At 34.8% G+C, this 21,255-nt stretch overlaps 1 protein-coding gene across 1 annotated transcript in view; it reads right to left on the minus strand.

Moving 5' to 3' along the window:
* Positions 1-21,255, minus strand: part of IQCM (IQ motif containing M) — a 483,244-nt gene that overhangs the window by 203,429 nt on the left and 258,560 nt on the right. The window contains exons 11-13 of the mRNA XM_058436810.1: positions 19,802-20,000; positions 11,446-11,590; positions 6,750-6,884 (exon numbers count right to left, since the gene is read on the minus strand). Of these exons, the coding sequence (XP_058292793.1) occupies positions 6,750-6,884; positions 11,446-11,590; positions 19,802-20,000 (479 nt within the window). The remainder of the gene's footprint in view (positions 1-6,749; positions 6,885-11,445; positions 11,591-19,801; positions 20,001-21,255) is intronic.

Below are 21,255 nucleotides of genomic sequence, written 5' to 3' on the forward strand. Positions count from 1 at the left end.
TTTTTAAGATTTTTGTCTAGGGCTCCTCACAAAAAATGAACTTATCATTGTTGTTGAGTTTTTTGATTATCTTAATTGCAGAAAATGAACTAAAAGTTCTATTTACATGTTGGAAAAATAGGGGAAAACCTTCAAAGTTCACATTTCTAAAGGCTAGACAGAAGCATAAGTAGATAATATACACCCACAATTTATTATTTTCTTTACTTTTTGATATGCTATTCTCTTATTATTAGTTTCATTTATTGGAATTTAAATGAATATCAAGTAATGGTTTTCATGTTTGCATATTCTGCAGCTTTTAAGATCTGCCTACACATGTAGCCTGAAGTTGCTTCATTCTCCCAAAGTAAGATTTTTAGACAAAAATCATGTCCTCAGTCACAAATTTTTTTGTTACCATAGTGATAAGAATAAAGAATGAAAAAAAAAAAGCCAAAAATACCTGAAGACAGTTTTAGAAATGTGACCCACTTGGTGTCGTACACTAAAGTAGTTAATCAATTGAATTAGTTACATATGCATTCAAGTGAAATATTCTACTGGATGAAAAAATGCGTAGGTTGCACATCTGGAGCTATTATACACAATCAAAGAAGTCAGTATGAATGAAGATGATAGACAATCTAAAATGCATAAAATCAAATTCTTTTAAGAATAGAATATATACCAGAAGCAAATAGGAATCCATTAATTTAGCTCCTTTTTGTATCAATTTTCTGTTGTCTTTTCATTATTTTAGAATATCTCCTCCATTTTAAATTAAATCTTCTTATGCATCAAAAAGTGTTGTAGCTGGATGGAGCAATATAATTAGACATATATTTAAAATCACGTTGGAGTGGACCCTTTCTGTAAAGGAAAGTTTCCCAATCTTATGCATTATAATAAAAATATGCTTTTAAATTAACTTTTCTTTTGAAAATTTTAGTTTAAATAAGAATCTTAACAGACACAATCATCTACAGAAAAATCTAACATATTGCAAGGCATTAAGCTAGTCTGGGAAACATGAATAAAAGGCAGCTCTTGCTATCAAGAATGTTTTAATCATCCATCTAATTATGTTTTTATAACATTGATTTTTAAAATGTCTGCACATAGTAGAATGGAAAAAGCATTCACCTTAACTTGAAGAGAGCAAAATTAAAGTTCCAGCTCTATCAGTGAGCTTAGAAAAATCTGTTTCTAAGCCTCAGTTCTCCCATCCATAAAATATGTATAAACGAGCATATCCCCTCCTCCAGCGTATAGATCATTATGATAATCAAAAGAGATGATATGGGTAGAAACCAACTGATGACATTCAGTATAAAATCTCTGTTAAAATGAGTCATTATACAATTTTGTTTAATATTTAAACATTTTCAAAATGAAGATAATTATAAAAGTTTATTTTCATAATTAAGAATATGTAAGAATTATTTATGAATAATAGCAAACTTTTATTGTACACTTACAATGGATCACATATTCTACATAATTATTTCATTTAAGCCTCACAACAGTCCAGTGACTTAGATATTATCTTCCTTTTACAGCTGAAAAAAGTGGGGTATAGAAGGAATAAATAACTTGTCCAAAGACAGCTAGAAAGTGGTAGAGAAGGGAATTAAGCCCAGGCAAGCTAACCCCAGAGCCATGCTCTAAATCTAAGCCATTATGATATACTCTAAAATAATGAATAGAGAAAAATACCCCTATGAAACTGTTAATTTGAAAAAAAATACACATTCTAAATTACTAACACTAGCCACATACGTGTTTTAACTACTTGATTAGTTATATTTTGCTGCATTTAATTTTTTAATTTTATTATTATAAGAAAAACGAAAACAACTTAAATGTATAACAATAAATACATTATAGAACATCCATATGGCAGATTACTACTCTGTCAAAAATAACACTGTAAAACTCATTTATAGCTTTGAAACTGATGAGTATTGTAAACAAAAACAATATGTTCAAACTATATCTGGAAAATCTGGATTTTCATGAAATAATGTCATATTGACAGAAAAACAGAGAGATAAATAGTAAATGTTAACAATTGCTCTGTCTTCAAAATTTTATATATTTCTATATTTTCCAAATTTTCTATAATAAAACATTAAATACTTTTGTCATTAAGAAAAAGTCACTTAACCTAAACTGAAGCACAAAGTGATGTAGATGCTTCTACAAATAGATGAACAAATATTTATCAAAGTCTAAAAAATTGTTCCAGGTACTAGGATACAGCAGTGGCAAAACAAAGTCCATAGGTAAAGAATTGTTTAAATTTGCACTAAGAATGAAAGAAGAGAACTCCAAACATATAATGAAGCATCCATCTTTACATTCTGATTTACTCACACCTTTGTACTAGTATGTGAGCCCTTTCTTTAGATTAAAAAAAGATCCTGAAATGTTTGTTTCACTTCCCTACCATCTCTTCTCAATTACATTGTGGAGACATTATCTCTAAACACAGCAGAAAGCCAGAGCATGAGTATATAAATAGAAAGAAAAGCTAACAAACAAAAATCAGTTGCATTTCTCTACATTAACAAAAAATTATCTGAAAAAGAAATTAAGAAAACAATTCCCTTTGCAATCGCATCAAAGAAAATACATTATTTGGTAATAAATTTAACCCAAGAGGCAAAAGATCTGTACCCTGAAAACCATAAGACACTAATGAAATAAATTGAAGACACAAATAATTGAAAAGATATATTGTGTTCATGAATTAGACTTTATATTGTTAATATGCCTATACTACTCAAATGACCTATTGATTCAATTCAATCCCTAAAAAAATTCCAATGGTATTTTATAAAAACCAAACCTAAATTACATGAACCTATAAAAGTTCCTGAATAGCTAAATAAACCTTGAGAAAGAAAAACAAAGCTAGTGGCATCACATTTCCTGATTTCAACCTATATTAAAAAGCTATCATATTCAAAACAGTATGATACAGGCATAAAAACAGACAAATAGAACAATGGAACAGAATAGAGAGCCCAGAAGTAAACCCATGCATTTATATGCAACTAATTTTTGACAAGGGTGGCAAGAATACACAGTAGGGAAAGGATAGTTTTTACAATAAATGGTGTTGGGCAAACTTGATAACCACATGCAAAAGAATAAAATCCGATGTTTATTTAACACCATATTTAAAAATTAACTTGACATGGATTAAAGACTTAAATGTAAAGTCTGAAGCCACAAAACTTCTAGAACAAAACAGGGGAAAAACACTGTAATGGCAATCTTGGCTATTTTTTTTATTAATATGACCCCAAAAGCACAGGTGACAGAAGCAAAAACAAAGAAACAAACAAAAAACAGTTGGGCACAGTGGCATGTGCCTGTAGTCCCAGCCATTTGGGAGGTTGAGCAGGAGGATCACTTAAGACCAGGAGTCCAAAACTAGCCTAAGCAACTTAGATCCCAGTCTCTATCATAAAAAGTAAAAATAATTTTTAAAAAACAAGTGGGACTGCATCAAACTAAAATGCTTATGCACAGCAGAGGAAACACATTCAACAAAATGTAAAGAGAACCTATAGAATGGGAGAAAATATTTGCAAACCATATGTCTAATAAAGGATTAATATCCAAAATAAATGATAAACATAAAACTTAATAGCAAAAATCCCCAAATAACTCAATTCAAAAATGGCCAACAAACCTCCATAAACATTTTTCCAAAGAAGATATGCAAATGGCCAACAGGTATATCATCATCAGGGAAATGCAAGTCAAAACAACAGTGAGATATTGCCTCACATCTAGTATGATAGCTATTATTAAAAAGACAAGAGATAGCAAGTATTGGTGAAGAGGTGGAGAAAAGGGGACCTTTGTACACTGTTGGTAGAATATAGATTGGTATACACATTATGTAAAATACTATGGAATTTCCTTAAACAATTAAAAATAGAACTACCATAAGATCCAACAATCCTACTACTGGGTATATATCCAAATAAATGAAATCAGTTTGTTAAAGAGATAGCTGTACCTACATTGTAGCATTATTCACAATAGCCAAGATAAGAAAGCAACCTAAGTGCCTGTCAACAAATGAATGGACAAAAAAAGTGGTATTTTTTTTATTATTATTATACTTTAAGTTCTAGGGTACATGTGCACAACGTGCAGGTTTGTTACATATGTATACATGTGCCATGTTGGTGTGTTGCACCCATTAACTGGTCATTTACATTTACATTAGGTATATCTCCTAATGCTATCCCTCCCCGCTCCCCCAACCCCACGACAGGCCCTGGTGTGTGATGTTCCCCACCCTACGTCCAAGTGTTCTCATTGTTCAATTCTCACCTATGAGTGAGAACATGTGGTGTCTGGTTTTCTGTCCTTGCGATAGTTTGCTGAGAATGATGGTTTCCAGCTTCAACCATGTCCCTGCAAAGGACATGAACTCATCCTTTTTTATGGCTGCATAGTATTCCACAGTGTATATGTGCCACATTTTCTTAATCCAGTCTATCATTGATGGACATTTGGGTTGGATCCAGGTCTTTGCTATTGTGAATAGTGCCACAATAAACATACATGTGCATGTGTCTTTATAGCAACATGATTTATAATCCTTTGAGTATATACCAAGTAATGGGATGGCTGGGTCAAATGGTATTTCTAGTTCTAGATCCTTGAGGAATTGCCACACTGTCTTCCACAATGGTTGAACTAGTTTACAGTCCCACTAACAGTGTAAAAGTGTTCCTATTTCTCCACATCCTCTCCAGCACCTGTTGGTTCCTGACTTTTTAATGATCACCATTCTAACTGATGTGAGATGGTATCTCATTGTGGTTTCGATTTGCATTTCTCTGATGGCCAGTGATGATGAGCATTTTTTTAAGTGTCTTTTGGCTGCATAAATGTCTTCTTTTGAGAAGTGTCTGCTCATATCCTTCACCCACTTTTTGATGGGGTTGTTTGTTTTTTCTTGTTTGTTTGAGTTCCTCGTAGATTCTGGATATTAGCCCTTTGTCAGATGAGTAGATTGCAAAAATTTTCTCCCATTCTGTAGGTTGCCTGTTCACTCTGATGGTAGTTTCTTTTGCTGTGCAGAAGCTCTTTAGTTTAATTAGATCCTGTTTGTCAATTTTGGCTTTTGTTGCCATTGCTTTTGGTGTTTTAGACATGCAGTCCTTGCCCATGCCTATGTCCTGAATGGTATTGCCTAGGTTTTCTTCTAGGGTTTTTATGGTTTTAGGTCTAACATTTAAGTCTTAAATCCATCTTGAATTAATTTTTGTATAAGGTGTAAGGAAGGGATCCAGCTTCAGCTTTCTACATATGGCTATCCAGTTTTCCCAGCACCATTTATTAAATAGGGAATCCTTTCCCCATTGCTTGTTTTTGTCAGGTTTGTCAAAGATCAGATGGTTGTAGATGTGTGGTATTATTTCTGAGGGTTCTGTTCTGTTCCACTGGTCTATATCTCTGTTTTGGTACCAGTACCATGCTGTTTTGGTTACTGTAGCCTTGTAGTATAGTTTGAAGTCAGGTAGCATGATGCCTCCAACTTTGTTAAAAAGTGGTATTATACACAATGGAATGGTGTTCAGCCTTTAAAAATAAGGCAATTTTGTCATTTGTCACAATAAAGATGAACTTGGAAGACATTATGTTAAGTTAAATAAGCCAGATATGGAAACACAAATACTGTGTAGTCTCACTTATATGTGGAATCTATAAAAGTTGATATAAAAGCATAGAGTTGGATGGCAGTTGCCAGGGCTGAGGGCCGGAGGGAATTAAGGAGATGTTGGTCAAAACATACAAATTTTTTGTCTTTCAGTTTGAAAGACAAATAAGTTCTGGGGATCTAATGTACAGCATGGTGACTGTAGTTAATACTGTATTGATTACCTGAAATTAGCTAGAAGAATAGTTCTTATGTGTCCTCACCATATACTCACACTTACATACACAAACGGTGACTATGGATGGTGATGGATATATTGATTAATTTGATTGTGGTAGTCATTACACAATGCATATGTATCTCAAATCATCACATTACATCTTTAATATAAATCATTTTAATTTGTCAATTATACTTCGACAAAGCTGGGGAAAAAAGAAAGAAAAGCTGAAAAGAATCTTAAAATATTAAAGGAAAATTCTTGGAGATTTTTTCATGCTTTTGTGACAATTTACATCCCCTTATTAGTCTTTAGTGTAGAGAGAAATCTTGCTCAATTTAACTTATTAAATATTCTCATAAACAATATTTTTTCATGTATTATTCAGAAAAGAAATGCTTTTCTGTGAAAGTCTATTATATTGAAATAGATTGCAATGTTTATACATTTTAACTTGACCGTGTTCTCCAATACCAAATATAACTATGCAGGAGAAAGCCTCCTAGCATCAGTGTTTAAAATACGATGGTTTAAAATATACTCAGCTTGATGTAACTTATTTTACATCCAACAATACTTAAAAACTATAGAAATGAAAACCACCTCTTCCATCTTCCTCCAAAAAAACCTGTATTGTATTAACTTCTTTTAGCCTGCTTTTCAAACATTTTCCTTCACAAATATTAAGATCAGATACAAAGAAATTTGAGGGAAAGGACTTATACAAAAAATTTAGTGAAAGTAAAGAAAGGAATGAAGAAAGGAAGAGAACAACTAAGGAAAGTTGGGAAAGAGAAAAGAAAGAAGTTGAAAGGAAAAGAAGGGGGAAACAAAAAGAAATGAGAAACTACTCACCTTGATGGACCAGGTCCCAAGTATCATCAATTTGTTTCTGAGATGGGAAATGACCACAGTCACTGAAGAAACTGGGGAGCTCACTTCTTTCAATTTTTGGCCAATCTTCCCTCTTAGCAAACATTATTTCATAGACTAAAAGGACAAAAATGTAAAAGAAAAATTTTTTTAAACAATACATCAAGTAAAAACTTTAACTCTAGCTTTATTTTCCTGTCTACCAGTAAGTCTCCATGATTAGTCTAGCACTATGTCAACCTTCTGGCAAAGGTTAGAAGGAAGTGGGCATGTTTCTCTCTCCTCAAATTCCACAGTAGTGAAATTTTTACTTGATTTTCCAAGATGAATACTGGCATCTTCTATACTGGCTTCATGACAATTGACCATAAATCCTATAATTTCAACTCAACCATGTCATAAGACAGTTTTTATGTCAGGACTTCTGAGGACCTGACACCTACTGATCCATTTCACTCTTCATTGTTTATTAGCTGCTCTACTTTTTTCACCTCTTTTTGGCTTTTACTCACATTCTAACTACTTAAATCAGTAATTCCACTTTGAATGGCTTATTCTGTTTCTAAAGTTGGCCCCTAATTGGGAGCCATGTCTACTTTTTGCTCACTAACTTCATGTATTTCTACTTTCACATTTAAGATACTTTGTCACTCCTGGCTCAAGACTACCACAGAAAACCACTCATTTGGGCCACCTATCACTTATCTCCCATACTTGACTTTAGAAAGGAGTTAGATAATGAGCAAAAAAATTGATGCATACATTTTATAAGTGTAGTTTTCCATAAATAATTTCCTTTTTTCTTTTTTCAAAAAAGTGACACTGAGTTTCTACTTTGAAATATGTTACATTTAACCCCATGAATTGTATAATTGTATCCTGTAAATGTTGATTATATAAGTCAACATTTATAGGATGTCAGGGACTGCTCAAATACAGGTTTAGCTCTGGCTGCCAATGGCAAAGGGCACCAAGGTGGTTTCTAACAGAAGTTACATCATCCTGGCACTCAACCACATGGATTTCAGTTTTTCTATTCATTCATTCATTTAGTTGAGAGAGATAGCTATGAGACATCAACAGATTCAAGACATATTTAGTGATTGTCTAAATATGAATAGCTATTTGAGATCCTAAAACACAGCAGTAAAATAAATGAAAATGTATATTTAGTGTATTTATGGCTATTTGTCTCTTTTGAAATAAGCAAACTAGAGCAGTTTCTTTCAGTGCCCCATCCATGTCTCCTTGTCCCTTACTTCTATGCATGCTAAGTTGACTTTCAATTGCCAGCATCTGCATTCCATTGCCTAAGGGCTCCCTCTGGCTACAGGCCTTCACTCAACCCATCTATGTACCAAGCAGTGGGCCTCAACCACTGACTCAGGCAAGTTGGTTGGTAAAGACCCAGCACTCAAGGCAAGTTGTTTACACTGTTTTTTCTGAGTTCCCTAGAGGGTTTAAGCTTCAGTTGTCCATGTAGTAATTTGCTTGATATTGCACTCTTTTTTGACTCCTTTCCCTTCTGTCTCCTTTCTCCATTCCATTAACAGTATTGCCTAGGATTAACTCCCAAGCAAATTAGTTGTACTTGAATTATTGTCTCAGGATCTGATTCTAAACTAAAACAAAAAGAATATCACCTTTTACTTTTGTGATTAAGTAAATGTATTTCTCCTTGAAAAAGTATATAGACCTTTATTAGTTTCTCCTTGAATTAATCATTGTATATGTTTCTCACAAGATAATATTGATATACCTATTAATATCATGACTTTGAAACTGTATAATTGATAACAGTGCCCTTAACCTGTATATTATGCCCTATGAGCAAACTTTCAGCAACATGCAAGGAGAATTAATATTCAAGGATGAATATTGAGGGTAAATATAAAATTTAAATCACGAAAATTAATGAAATTTTCTGATCATTGAAAGATGCTTAAAAAGTGTATAGGTATCTGCCAAATGTCACCCAAATAGCCACCAACAAATGGAAAGGATGAAGAATTTTCTAAGTAACATGAAGACAAACTAGAACTTGCAAATTCTATCTCTATTGAGTTACTTTACCCCTCAATGTAAATGGATGCTCTGGTTGGTAATTCTTTAAATTATTCATTTACCAATTTCTGTTCTACTGTTCAGCTCCTATGTTGAACAGACCACCATCTGTCCTAGCTGGACTCCTTTATTCTGTTTTTGCCACATGTGAGCCTATTCTCAACAAAATTACCAGAGTGATGTCTGCAACACAAGTTGCTTCATAGTCTGCTGTTCCCAATCCTCCAATGGCTTCCCAGTTCTCTCAAGGTAAAATGCAATGGTCTATAAAGCTTGACATAACCTGTGCTCCCCACTAGCTTTCCAATTTCATTGTGCTCTGCTCTCCAGTCACAAACTTCTTTCCAGTAATACTAGTCTCCTGGCTTTCTCCAAGACTAGCCACCTCCAAATTAAGGCCTTTGTGCTTGCTGCTCCCTCTGCTTAGAAACTTCTTCCCCCATAGTCCACCTGGCTTATCCCTCACTATCTATAAGACTTTTACTCAAAAAGCTTCTCAGCTAGAAAGCATCAGAGTCCAGCCTGGAAAACAGAAATCACATTTTTTTTTTCAAACTGAGGGGTATTTTAGGATGCAAAAATATTGAAATCTGCATTACAAATTGAGAAGGAGAAACCATGGAAAGAAAGTAAAGCTACAAAAAATAAGCAACATTCCATAATGTTAAAAAATCAATTTAGTGATAGTTTGGGGTATGAAGAGAAGACTAATTGAGTAAAATGGTAGGAGCATTTTGGAAAGGATATGTGATTTGGAAGTCAGCAGCTAAAAATTAAAGTGGATGGAAAAGAAAATGTGGTCAGTGTAATAACTGTAAAGTTTTAGTATATATTTTGATAAGTATTATAAAATCAGTATATTCATATCAGATTATATAATATAAACTACTATTCATAAAAAGTACTAAGATCTTCCTGAATTTTCTACTAGTGGTATGGAGAGTTTATGGGCAAAAGTCTTAAAATCTGACTCTCACTCTCTGTCTCTCTCGGTTCTATAAGTAAAAGGAGTCCAAGTAGCTTCTTAATGGGAGAAGGATCTTCTCTATCTCTGCCTCTCTCTCTCTCTTTCTTCTCACTTTCTCATTCTTTCTTCTTCCTGTCTTCCCATCTCTCCAACACTTTGCTGCTTTCTGCTGTTTTCTCTAGAAACCAGGCTGTTGGGCTGGGCTGGATGAATTGATCTAGTGACCTCTGACTTATATAGAACACTCTTTCTCTCTTTTCTCTTTCTCCTCTCTCTGACTTCTTCCTCCCTCTACCTCTAGCCACAGAAAAGAAACTATTCTAACTCAAAGAGTTCTGGTTATCTGCAAATAGCTTTTAGCACATAATTTCATCATAACTTCATGAAAACTATCATTTTAACAAATATTTTTGAGCCCTTCTTAGAAACCAGGCATTTGCTAGATAGTGAGTATTTACTGATAAATATAACAGACATAATCCCTTTCTTCAAGGAACTTACAGTCTTAAATGTAAAATATATACTATATGACTAGCTGAGACTACCAACATTTTCACATTTTTACCTTATAAAGCAGTAAGACAATGATTCCAATTAAATATAATTTAGTTATATCATTTTTTTAGTCAAGAAACTGGCTCTAATAATCTATCCTAATCTTAAGCAATACTGACTTCATTAAATATAAATATAAATTGGGATCTCTGAAAATTAAGATATAAATGAGATAATTTGTTCTACGAATAGAATTCTAACACTAATAAGCAATGTGTTGTTTTTTTGTTTTTGTTTTTGTTTTTGTTTTTGAGACAGAGTCTCTCTGTCGCCCAGGCTGGAGTGCAGTGGCAGGATCTCGGCTCACTGCAGGCTCCGCCCCCCGGGGTTCACGCCATTCTCCTACCTCAGCCTCCCGAGTAGCTGGGACTACAGGCACCCGCCACCACGCCCGGCTAATTTTTTGTATTTTTAGTAGAGACGGGGTTTCAGCATGTTAGCCAGGATGGTCTCGATCTCCTGACCTCGTGATCCACCCGCCTCGGCCTCCCAAAGTGAAGCAATGTGTTGTTTAGTATGCTCGGTGTCCATTAACTATTATTCTGGTATAAATACTTAATTTTCCTTTGTGCAGCTACCCCTCCTCCAATGAACACAGTTTCTGTGCAACTCTCAAGCAAGATTCCCTACCCACCCACGGCAAAGTGTTGGATTTATGACTCAAGCTATACATATCAGTTGCTGTCTCCCTGGAATATGAATTTGAAGCATAGCAACAAAGAGTCTTTAAGTGGTAGGGGCTTATCTATCCCCCAGAGGCAAATTGAGATTATCCCTTATTTCCTGCTCCCTAGATCTCTGAAGCAGTTGTGTTTCATATTCAGTCTGAAATCTAATTGTTTTACTATCTTTGCAATATTCTCCTGTTAAATTTCCTTTTTGCTTTGGTTAGCTAGAATGAGTTTTCTGTTACTTGCAGAAGATCCAAATAAATTAATTCAAATGTACAACATGCTAACTTAAAATGCAAATTGCTTATAGCAATATAAAATATAATCTACCTTTGCTTTCTACAGGTAATTATATTTAAAATTCCAATGGTTAAATTAACTCCAAACTGAAATTCAAACCAGAAGTGTCTGCATCACTTACATTTTTTTCGGTCCATCCATTCCTCTAGCTCTGCTAAGTTGACAATTTGTCTTGTCCTCCAAAGACCATGTCGATATCTAACACGGTGGATTAGTCTGCCATACATGTTAATAACTGCTTTCATATCTGGTCCATGATCCAAAGCCTACAAAGACAGAAAAGTTCCTTATATATTTCTGGTATTTACATTTAATTTGATTTTGCCTCTTTCATTTAGTCTATTTCACCTAGTTTCTTAGATTCTGGGTGTATTTATTGTTTATTGCCTAGGTTGGGTAAATATATGCATTGTAGTGTAACATAATCTCCCTGAAGTTCAGAGATTTCCGTTATGAATTGCTTTGTTATTATATATTCATACTTCCCATAGAATAGAGCTTCCAATATTGGCTTCTTTCACAGACACTTCCTATACTTGTGTCCAGATTTCCATAATATGTAGCCCACTCTGCCAGAAACGATGTAGTCTTATTAAGGTATTATTCTGTTATAAATTATTCTTGTCTAAGCAGTCCACTCTGGGTGCTCAAATCTTTGTCTCTTACTTCCTTTGGAAATTGTACATTCATGTCCTTTACCTATTTTTCCCTGGGCTTTTTAAGGTTTATTTGTTGTTGTTGATATCTAAAAATCTCTTTGAATATTCAAGAAATTAACCCTTTTCAGCGTATGTGCAAATTTTGTTTTATTAGTTTACCCGTGACTACATTCTTCTGTGTATGCATTTTCAACATTCCACCAGAACAGTTTTTTATTAAAGTTTTAAATATTTACCTATTTCAAATTTGTTTTCTCTTTTCTAAAGAGCCATTCCCTTTTAGTTAACAAGTCAATTATTTTTACATTTTACATTTTCTGGCTTATTAATGTCTCTATATATCTTTATTAATTCCTTTCTAAATAATGTTTAGATTTATTTTCCTGTTCTTGACTTCTTAAAGGCTTAATTTTTTAAATTTTCATTATTTCTTGTTTGTTTAGGAATGTGTTTACATTTACACATTTTTCGCTGAGTTGGCTTTCCTTTTCTCTGTTTTGCATACCATATTATAAATGAAAAAACTGAAGCAGAAAATCTTTAAATAACTTTCCCAAGGCCCCATAGCCAGTAAATTGTATCATTGGTTTTGAAACTAGCATAGAGGCATTCCAGAGCCCACTTAATTATACTCTACATTCCTTTTAATTTAGTGTTTTCATCCTTTTTTTTTCTTGAGACAGAGTCTCGGTCTGTTACCAGGCTGGAGTGCACCTTCTGCCTCCTGGGTTCAAGCGATTCTCATGCCTCAGCCTCTGAAGTAGCTGGGACTACAGGCACTCACCATCATGACCTGCTAATTTCTGTATTTTTGTAGAGGTGGGGTTTCACCATGTTAGCCAGGATGGTCTCGATCTCCTGACCTCATGATCCACCCGCCTCGGCCTCCCAAAGTGCTGGGATTACAGGCGTTAGCCACCGTACCCGGCCCATATTACACATTATTTTTCTTGTTTCTGTCATGTTATTTTCTTTTTATGTGAAATAATATTTTTTGTTTATTTGAATGAAAATAAATTAGCATAATTTTATTACCCTCCTCTTCTCCTTTCTCCTTCCATCTAATAGCAGATTCTGGATGTTTGCTAATGTCTCTCAACATTTAATAACATTTTTCAACATGTATTTTTAATCTGCCTTTTGTTCAATAGGATTTTGTCTTTTAAAAAAATAATAAATTGGTCACACTTTTGGCACATTCCCTACATATGAATCTTAGTGGGAGGCAGAACTCACTTCCCACAATTTGAAGCCAAAAGTCAGATGCTCATGACTCATACCTCTTCTGTTGCTAGGATACACACACGTGAACTTCATCCATTATCTCCACCAATCCCAAACTTTGAATGGAAACAAATAATGCTTTTAAGAGTGAAACAGTGGGAAATCTATTTGTGTGATAGAGTAACTGTAGTACCAATATACATTTTTCAAGGGCAGCATTTGTGAAGTCAGGAACACCCAGGATTCAGTGTCTGCATCAGACTCTTTCTGTATAGGATTTGGCTGGATTACTGGGAGCTACCCAGCCTTTACTATTCCTTTATGTTTCTGAACTTAGTTCTCTAGACCTCTATACAATATCCTATTCAATATCTTTCTGCTTAAATCTGTAAGTGGATTTCTTTTGCTTATAATTAAGAATCAAGCAGTTTTTTTATTGTATCTTTAAAACCTGAATAGAAAAGTTCCCTCTTGGAATGTGCTACTTGGACAGATGATGTTTCTGAGAAAAGGAAGGGCATTGGGCAACCACCGACTTCAGTTTGAGTACCTTTTCCTCTGAATGTAATAACTCTTTTGGGGAACACAACCTATCTTGTAAGGGAGCCCTTTTCAGATCTCAGGCATTTGGAAGGTTACCTAGGGCGTTTCATGGTTAGGAAGTTGAGCCAGAGAAAATGACAATGGTCCATCCATGTGTTTTTTATTACAGGGAGTGTCCCTCCCAGCCTTTTGCATGGAAATATGCTTCAGCTATTGTGCTAGTACATTTCAGTATGTAAATCTTTCACTATAAGTCTAAATATTTCTCAAGGTAGAATTTATCAGAAAAAAAGTACAAATTTCTACTTACAACAGCAATATTGCAATATAGTTATTGTAAATTACTGATTATAATATTCCAATTTCTGTTATCTTAATGGACAAATGTATTATACTTATCAACATTTAATAAAATTTTCCAGTATTTATTTCAGTTTGCTTTTGCTTGATATGGTTATGTCTTTTTTCTTAAGTAATTTATTCATTGTTTGGAGAATTCCGCCATCATATGACACTTAGTAGGACTTAATTTCCATTGGTGTGTTTCTTATCAGTTTGTAAGAGATTTTTATATGTTAGGCTTTTTTAAACTTTATGTCATATTTCAGCAATTATTTTGCCAGTTTGACTTTTAACTTTGAAAAAAGATTCTATAGACCTATAAGAAGATATCTTGACCACGTTTGTTGATTGAAGTCCCACCTTGTCTAAGCATTTAGGTATGAAAATATAAAAAAAAAAATTTATTCAAAAGCCTTATAAAAACAAAAGGGAAAATGTTTTTAAAACAGCTAAACCTATACACAGTGAAATAAAAATTGAACATTCTAAATAGTTATCTCAATTGCATACACATAAACACACACTTACAAATATACAAGCCACAAATACCATTAAGTGTGAATCTTATATTCACTTCCCCATCCACTAAGAAACTAGCGAAGACCTTATCCATGCATAGCTACTGGACATGTGTCTCTCCTAGGTTTGGTTCCTCTTGCCCTCTTTCAGGCCTCTCCTCTGTGTCACTGTTGCTTGCTGTACTCATCTTGATCTGAGTCAAAGAGATTATTTTTACTACTACCTGAAGGATATGCCTCAATCACTCTATGTCTAATTGCTCAGTATAGAAACTGTTAAATAAACATTCTCAGTCAACTTTATCATTAAATATAAATAAAAATATATTGTTTTCCCCCAGTGTACTCTGAAAAATGTTAAATAGCAGCTCCTGATTGCCATAGAAAGGGTGCCTCTCTATAGGCCGTGGTTCTTGGCTTCATGTCTCTGATGTGAGCTCACCTGGATTAGCTCTATTAGCGTCAGGTGGGAGTATTATCTAGCCTTGGCTTTCAGCAGGAAACTCCAATGTTCACGTTGAGCCTGACCTGAGAAAAGACTCCACCATTTGCAATAATTGGACACTTCTGGTACCAGAATGTCCTCGTTTTATAGTGCTCTGGAGCTAGACAGCCTTATGTTTGACTCTCAAAATTCATTCTCAACTATGTCACTTGCAAGATGTCCAATTTTGGGTAATTATATCTCCATGCCTCATTTTTCATAATTACTAAAGAAAATTATACACCCTGGAGAAATGATACTACTCCAATTCTTGATCACCAACATCAGTGGGGTTCTCAAAGTGGCCTGGAATTTCATGCATGCTTTTTAAGGCATCTCTCTGCCATTTTCTGTATTACCTCAATCTCCTCAAACATTCAAACCCATCTAAATGCTTACTCTAACCAAATGGCCTAATTCCTTACTTCACGAAGGAAGAAAAAACAATTAGTTTATTGCAACCCCAACTTCCCACCAGCAAGTCTAAACACTTAGCTGCATCTACACATCTTCTTCTCCTGCAACAATGGAGAAATATGTTTCCTCTCACTTAACGCTAATCTTGTCAAGTAAATTAGAAATCCACCCCCTCTAATCTCCTTAAAGGCCTTATAATATGGATTATCTTCATCTTTCTTGTATTGACAACCTTTCTCTCTTACTGGCTTCTTCCAATGAGCATTTAAGCATACATAAATATTTTTTATCTTAAACTATCCTTCTCTAAACCTCATAGTGCCTCATTTTATCTACTGCAGATGTTTTCACTGCATGAACTTACTGTTACTAAAGCCAGAAAATTCTGTCTAGCAGCATTGGAGACTATGGACCTAACCCTCTTCCTTGTACTGCCTTTCAATTTCCTTGATCTAGCACATTCTGGTTTTCTTCTTACCTCTCTGGTTACTACTTTAGTGTTTATGGAATACTCATCCTCTGCTTCCCCTTGAACATCAACCAGTTTCTCTCAGTCTTTCTTTTTATGATTCTCTCTTTACTCTATACAGTCTCCCTAGACAATGACACTGACTCTCATGGCTCCAGTTAGTATCAGTAACAATGATTCTCAAATCTATGGGTGGTGGCAGGTTTCAAGGAGGGCATCCTTGGTCAGGGAGCTGCATCAACATATTTAGAAGAGGTTTCTCAAATTTCAATCCCTCCTGGCCCCAAAATGCTGTTATGTATCCTTCACTCTCTTGAAAATAATTTATTAAAAACATGTATTAGGCTCCCAGTATGGGCCAAGAATGTACAAGACCTTGTGAATAAAGATCAGGAAAGATAAAATTTCTGTTTTTAGGAGGTTGCATTTTAGTGAAAGGAGCAATAATCTAATAAACAAATATATATTAGGTGGTAGTAAGTGCCATGAAGAACAATAAAGTGTTTTAAAAGAGACAGGGAGTGATTAGAGAGTTATTTTGTACAGGTTAGGTACGGGGCAGCTTTTCAACAATGTGACAATGAGCAGAGACCTGAATGAAGTAAAGGAGCATCACCTGGGGGAAGAGCTTTCTCAGAAATACGATGAGATTCATTGCCAAAATGAGGTACTTTTATAGATGAGAGGGTTTTACATTCTTCTTCAGTGAAATAATTTCAGAACTACTGATGAATCCCAAGTCTTTCTATATGGCCCAATCTCCCTTCTGAATTTTGGACCCATATACTCAACTGCTTCCCAGACAACTCAAGGATTTCCCACAGAATCTTTAAACTCAGTGTTGAAAATTGGACTCAGTGTTAAAAACACAGTGTTGAAAATTGGACTCTACCTTCGTTCCTTTCTTCTGCTCCCTCTTGCCTGCCCTTTCGCTTAAATTCTGCATTTCTCAACCTTACACTAGATTGCTCAAGACAAGACCCTGGAAATCATTCTTGACTCCACCCTCTTCTTTATCTCCAAATACAACCAAACCCAAAGTCCTATCAACTGTCCATTTCTCCATCACCACCATGCACTGGATTACTGAAAAAGCATGCTAGTTATTCTCCCTCCATTTTGTCACTCTCTCCTCCCAATCCATTGTCCAAAGTCAGTAATTTTTCAAAAATACAAATCTATTGGTGTCACTGATCTATTTTAAAGGCATCCATTCTCAGACACCAAGTATAAACTCCTTATTAAGGTTTTTAAGAACGTTATTAATCTGATTCCTACCTTCAGCTTCCTTTATTGCCATTGTCCTCCCAGCTATTCCCCAGCCCGTAAATGTAAATAGCTCACCTAAGCTCATTGATATTGTCTTTCCTGTGCCTCTCAGCCTCCCAGTATACCTGATAAAATAAAGCCTCACCCTCCAGATCTCAGTTTATTGGTCTTATCCAATTGCCACATCAAACACACTTGGGGTTAAATGGCCTTTCTAAATGCTCTAATGATATCTAAGACTTCTTTCAGTTGTCTGCATTGCTCACTAGACTATGTATGCTCTTCACACACCAGGCAGGAAATTGGACCCAGTATAAGGTAACTATTATCAAATCAAAAAATACATATGTTATTGAATAAATGAACATAGGTCTCCAGGTACTTGTGTTGGCACACATGTTATGTAATAAAACTGTTCTATACAACAGGAGTCCCCAACCAACTGGTCTGTGGCCTGTTGGGAACCAGGCTGCACAGCAGGAGGTGAATGGTGGGTGAGCGAGCATTACTGCCGGAGCTCCTTCTGTCAGGTCAGTGGCAGCATTAGATTCTCATAGGAGCAAGAACCCTATTGTGAACTGCACATGCAAGGGATCCAGGTTGTGTGCCCTTAATGAGAATCTAATGCCTGATGATCTAAAGCAGAACAGTTTCATCCTGAAAACATCCCTGCCCCTGCTCTGGTCCATGGAAAAATTGTCTTCCACAAAACTGGTCTCTGGCGTCAAAAAGGTTGGGGATTGCTGCTATACAAGGTGACCTGTCCTATAGGTTCATGAATAGGTTCAGATTTTGTTACTATTTCTGTTTTGTTCTTTTGAGATAATGATAGGAAATTCCTACTTTATCAAATTTTCAAAGAATTCTATAACGTCCAAAATATTGAAGACCATTGAGTTATTCTTATTGTAATATTGAAATTCAGATTCTCCAGGGCTGTTCCAAATTTATTGATTCAACAAATATTTATTAAAAGCCAATTTCAAACACCTTTTATTATTGTAGCTATCAACCATTCCTATGTCCTGGAATTTCAACATTTTTAGCCAATAGCAATGGAATATATTTAATTTAGTATTAAAACTTTAAAATTATAAATATTTAGAGAAAAATATTGAAAGCAAGTAAGAGCCTAGAAGCTTTACATTGAGGAACATACCCTGTTTTGTGTCTTTATAATTTTTTAATATCATTATTACTTATACCAAAACACATGCAAACAAACAGCACAAAAATTTTTAAAGGAAAAGGACATTTTTAATTGTGGAAAAATATTCATATCAAAATATAGCAATCTCTGTGGTCTTTTGATGTATGACTGGTAAGATAATTTGATGCTGCTTCATTATTTCCAAATAATTCCAAACTAAATTTTTCATAGGGAATGGAAATTGTACAGTCTCTTGAGTAATCTTAAACTTGGAGCAGACATTCTAGCAGGCACTGTCCACAGCAACAAACTCTGAAGTGGCAGTAAAGCAATATGACTATGGAAGTCTCCCAGTGGAGGGACTGCCACAGTGCTGACAATTATCCAGTGATTTGCTGTGCACCCTCTAGAGCAGAAAGTTATCAAGAATTCCCCCAACAGCAACCCTTCACACAGGCACAGTCCAGGAAACTTACTATTAACTGCATTACAGGCTGTCACACTAGGATTTTGACAGTAGGCAAAACAACTTTAACCACATCAACAAAACAATCATCCAACAGACAAAGCACCATGCCAGTGATGGAATAAAAAAGAAAATCAATGATCATAACAAATTTTATAACCAAATAAAAGTCAACAATCTACTTTATATTGGCTCTGATCCTTTAAAAGTACTTTTCTTAATTGCAAATTCTATCTCCATATAGAAATTCAGCATTTTCTTTATCAATTAAATCACTCCTTTTCACCCTCATCTTTGGCCCATTCTTTCTCTCTCAATTTTTTAGATTCATTTTTGTCCCAGAGGTTATGAATGATTCTATAATTATTTCTGATATTAGGAAATGCTATAATTAAATGATATAGCATGTATCAAATGCGTGTAAACAGAACTTTAAGGATGTGTGTGTGTGTGATCTCCTTAAACTGCCATGATAAACTTTTACAATTATATTAATTCATCCACTCAAGAGGTATTTGTTGAGTGCCTACATATAATCAAATACAATAGGTATTTGTTGAGTGCCTACTACATACTAGACACCATTCTAGGCATTGGAATACAGAAACAAACAAGACAGATGTGGTGGCAGGCACCTGTAATCCCAGCTACTCAGGAAGCTGAGGCAGGAGAATCGCTTGAACCCAGGAGGCAGAGGTTGCAGTGAGCCAAGATCATGCCATTGCACTCCAGCCTCGACGACAACAGCAAAACTCTATCTCCAAAAAAAGACAACAACAAAAAACAAAAACAAAACAAACAAACAATAAAAGTATGTACACAGAATTTTACTTAGAAAAATCAGAGGCATATTGACCAGATGACTATTCAAAATTCTACTTAATTGAATCTAATGAGAAATTTTAAACACATTATAATATCTGATGGATCTCTTACCTTGGTCATTACTCTTTGCAATCTTTTCCGTTCAAGCCATCCCCTGACATGTGCCTGCATGATGGTGACCATTCTAATCAATTTTGGGGTGATCACGAATTTTTTTCTTTCTCGGAACACTTGGAAGATTTCTATGTGTGGTCCAATTCTTTTAACTTTACTGTCAAGTTTATCAGTTTTATTTGGAGTACCTTTTATCCTAAAAATAAAACAATTTCTTATTATAGATAATATGAAAAAGTAATGCTTCCACAGTTTTAAATTATTTCAATGATGAATACATTGAAATAGGAAATATATTATAACTGGTACATAGAATTCAATACATGGTATCACCAGGACACATCAGTAAGGTCCTCCAAAGAAGGTTGAATATGCCAAGATCAATATTACATGGATAAAATTAACCTTCTAATGAAAAGAAATCCAAAAGAAAGTAAATTTGTCAGTCTATCTACAACTATTCCAAAAAGAATGTTTTCATATGACACGGCAGGTTAGTTCAAATAATTTTCCTGTCCCAGAAGCTATTTTAAACTACAGAGTACTTCAAAATTATTTAATTATTTGGCACTGATATTCTGTTAACCAAACATCATCAGAAAAGTAACTTCGATTGAAATGCTTTGAATTGAGAGTCTCTGTACTATGGTGGTAGGATCATGGCCTATAGGATCAGCAGATGGGAAGGGTGATACTGCAAACAATGACCAGTCTGCAATACAGCTATGGGTGACTGTGGTAGTTAATAATGAGTGTCAACCTGACCGGATTGAAGGAACAAAGTATTGATCCTGAGTGTGTCTGTGACAGTGTTGCCAAAGGAGATTAACACTTAAGTCAGTGGGCTGGGAAAGACAAACCTACCCTTAATCTGGGTGGGCACAACCTAATCAACTGCCAGTGCAGCTAGAATATAAGCAGGCAGAAAAATGTGAAAAGAGAGACTGGCCTAGTCTCCTAGGCTACATCTTTCTTCCATACTGGATGCCTCCTCAAACATCAGACTCCAAGTCCTTCAGTCTTGAACTCCAACTGGCGCTCCTTGCTCCTCAGCCTGCAGATGGCCTATTGTGGGACCTCCTTATGGTCATATGAGTTAATACTTAATAAATTCATATATATATATATATGTGTGTGTATATATATATACATATATATGTATATATATGTGTATATATATATGTATATATATATGTGTATATATATATATGTATATATATATGTGTATATATATATATGTGTATATATATATATATATTCCATTAGTTCTGTCCCTCTAGAGAACCCTAATACAGTGGCCCTAGCAGTGATTAATAACATTTGGGAAAACTGAAGATTTACTACCATTAACAGATTATCTGTAATCTTGGTAACCTTGTGTCAGCTTTTTCTTTATATGTATATACCTGTTATGTTTTACATATGATAGCCAGTTTTTTCAAAGTCTTCCA

Source organism: Hylobates moloch, unplaced genomic scaffold, assembly GCF_009828535.3.
Source record: "Hylobates moloch isolate HMO894 unplaced genomic scaffold, HMol_V3 SCAFFOLD_3, whole genome shotgun sequence".
NCBI classification, from domain to species: Eukaryota; Metazoa; Chordata; class Mammalia; order Primates; family Hylobatidae; genus Hylobates; species Hylobates moloch.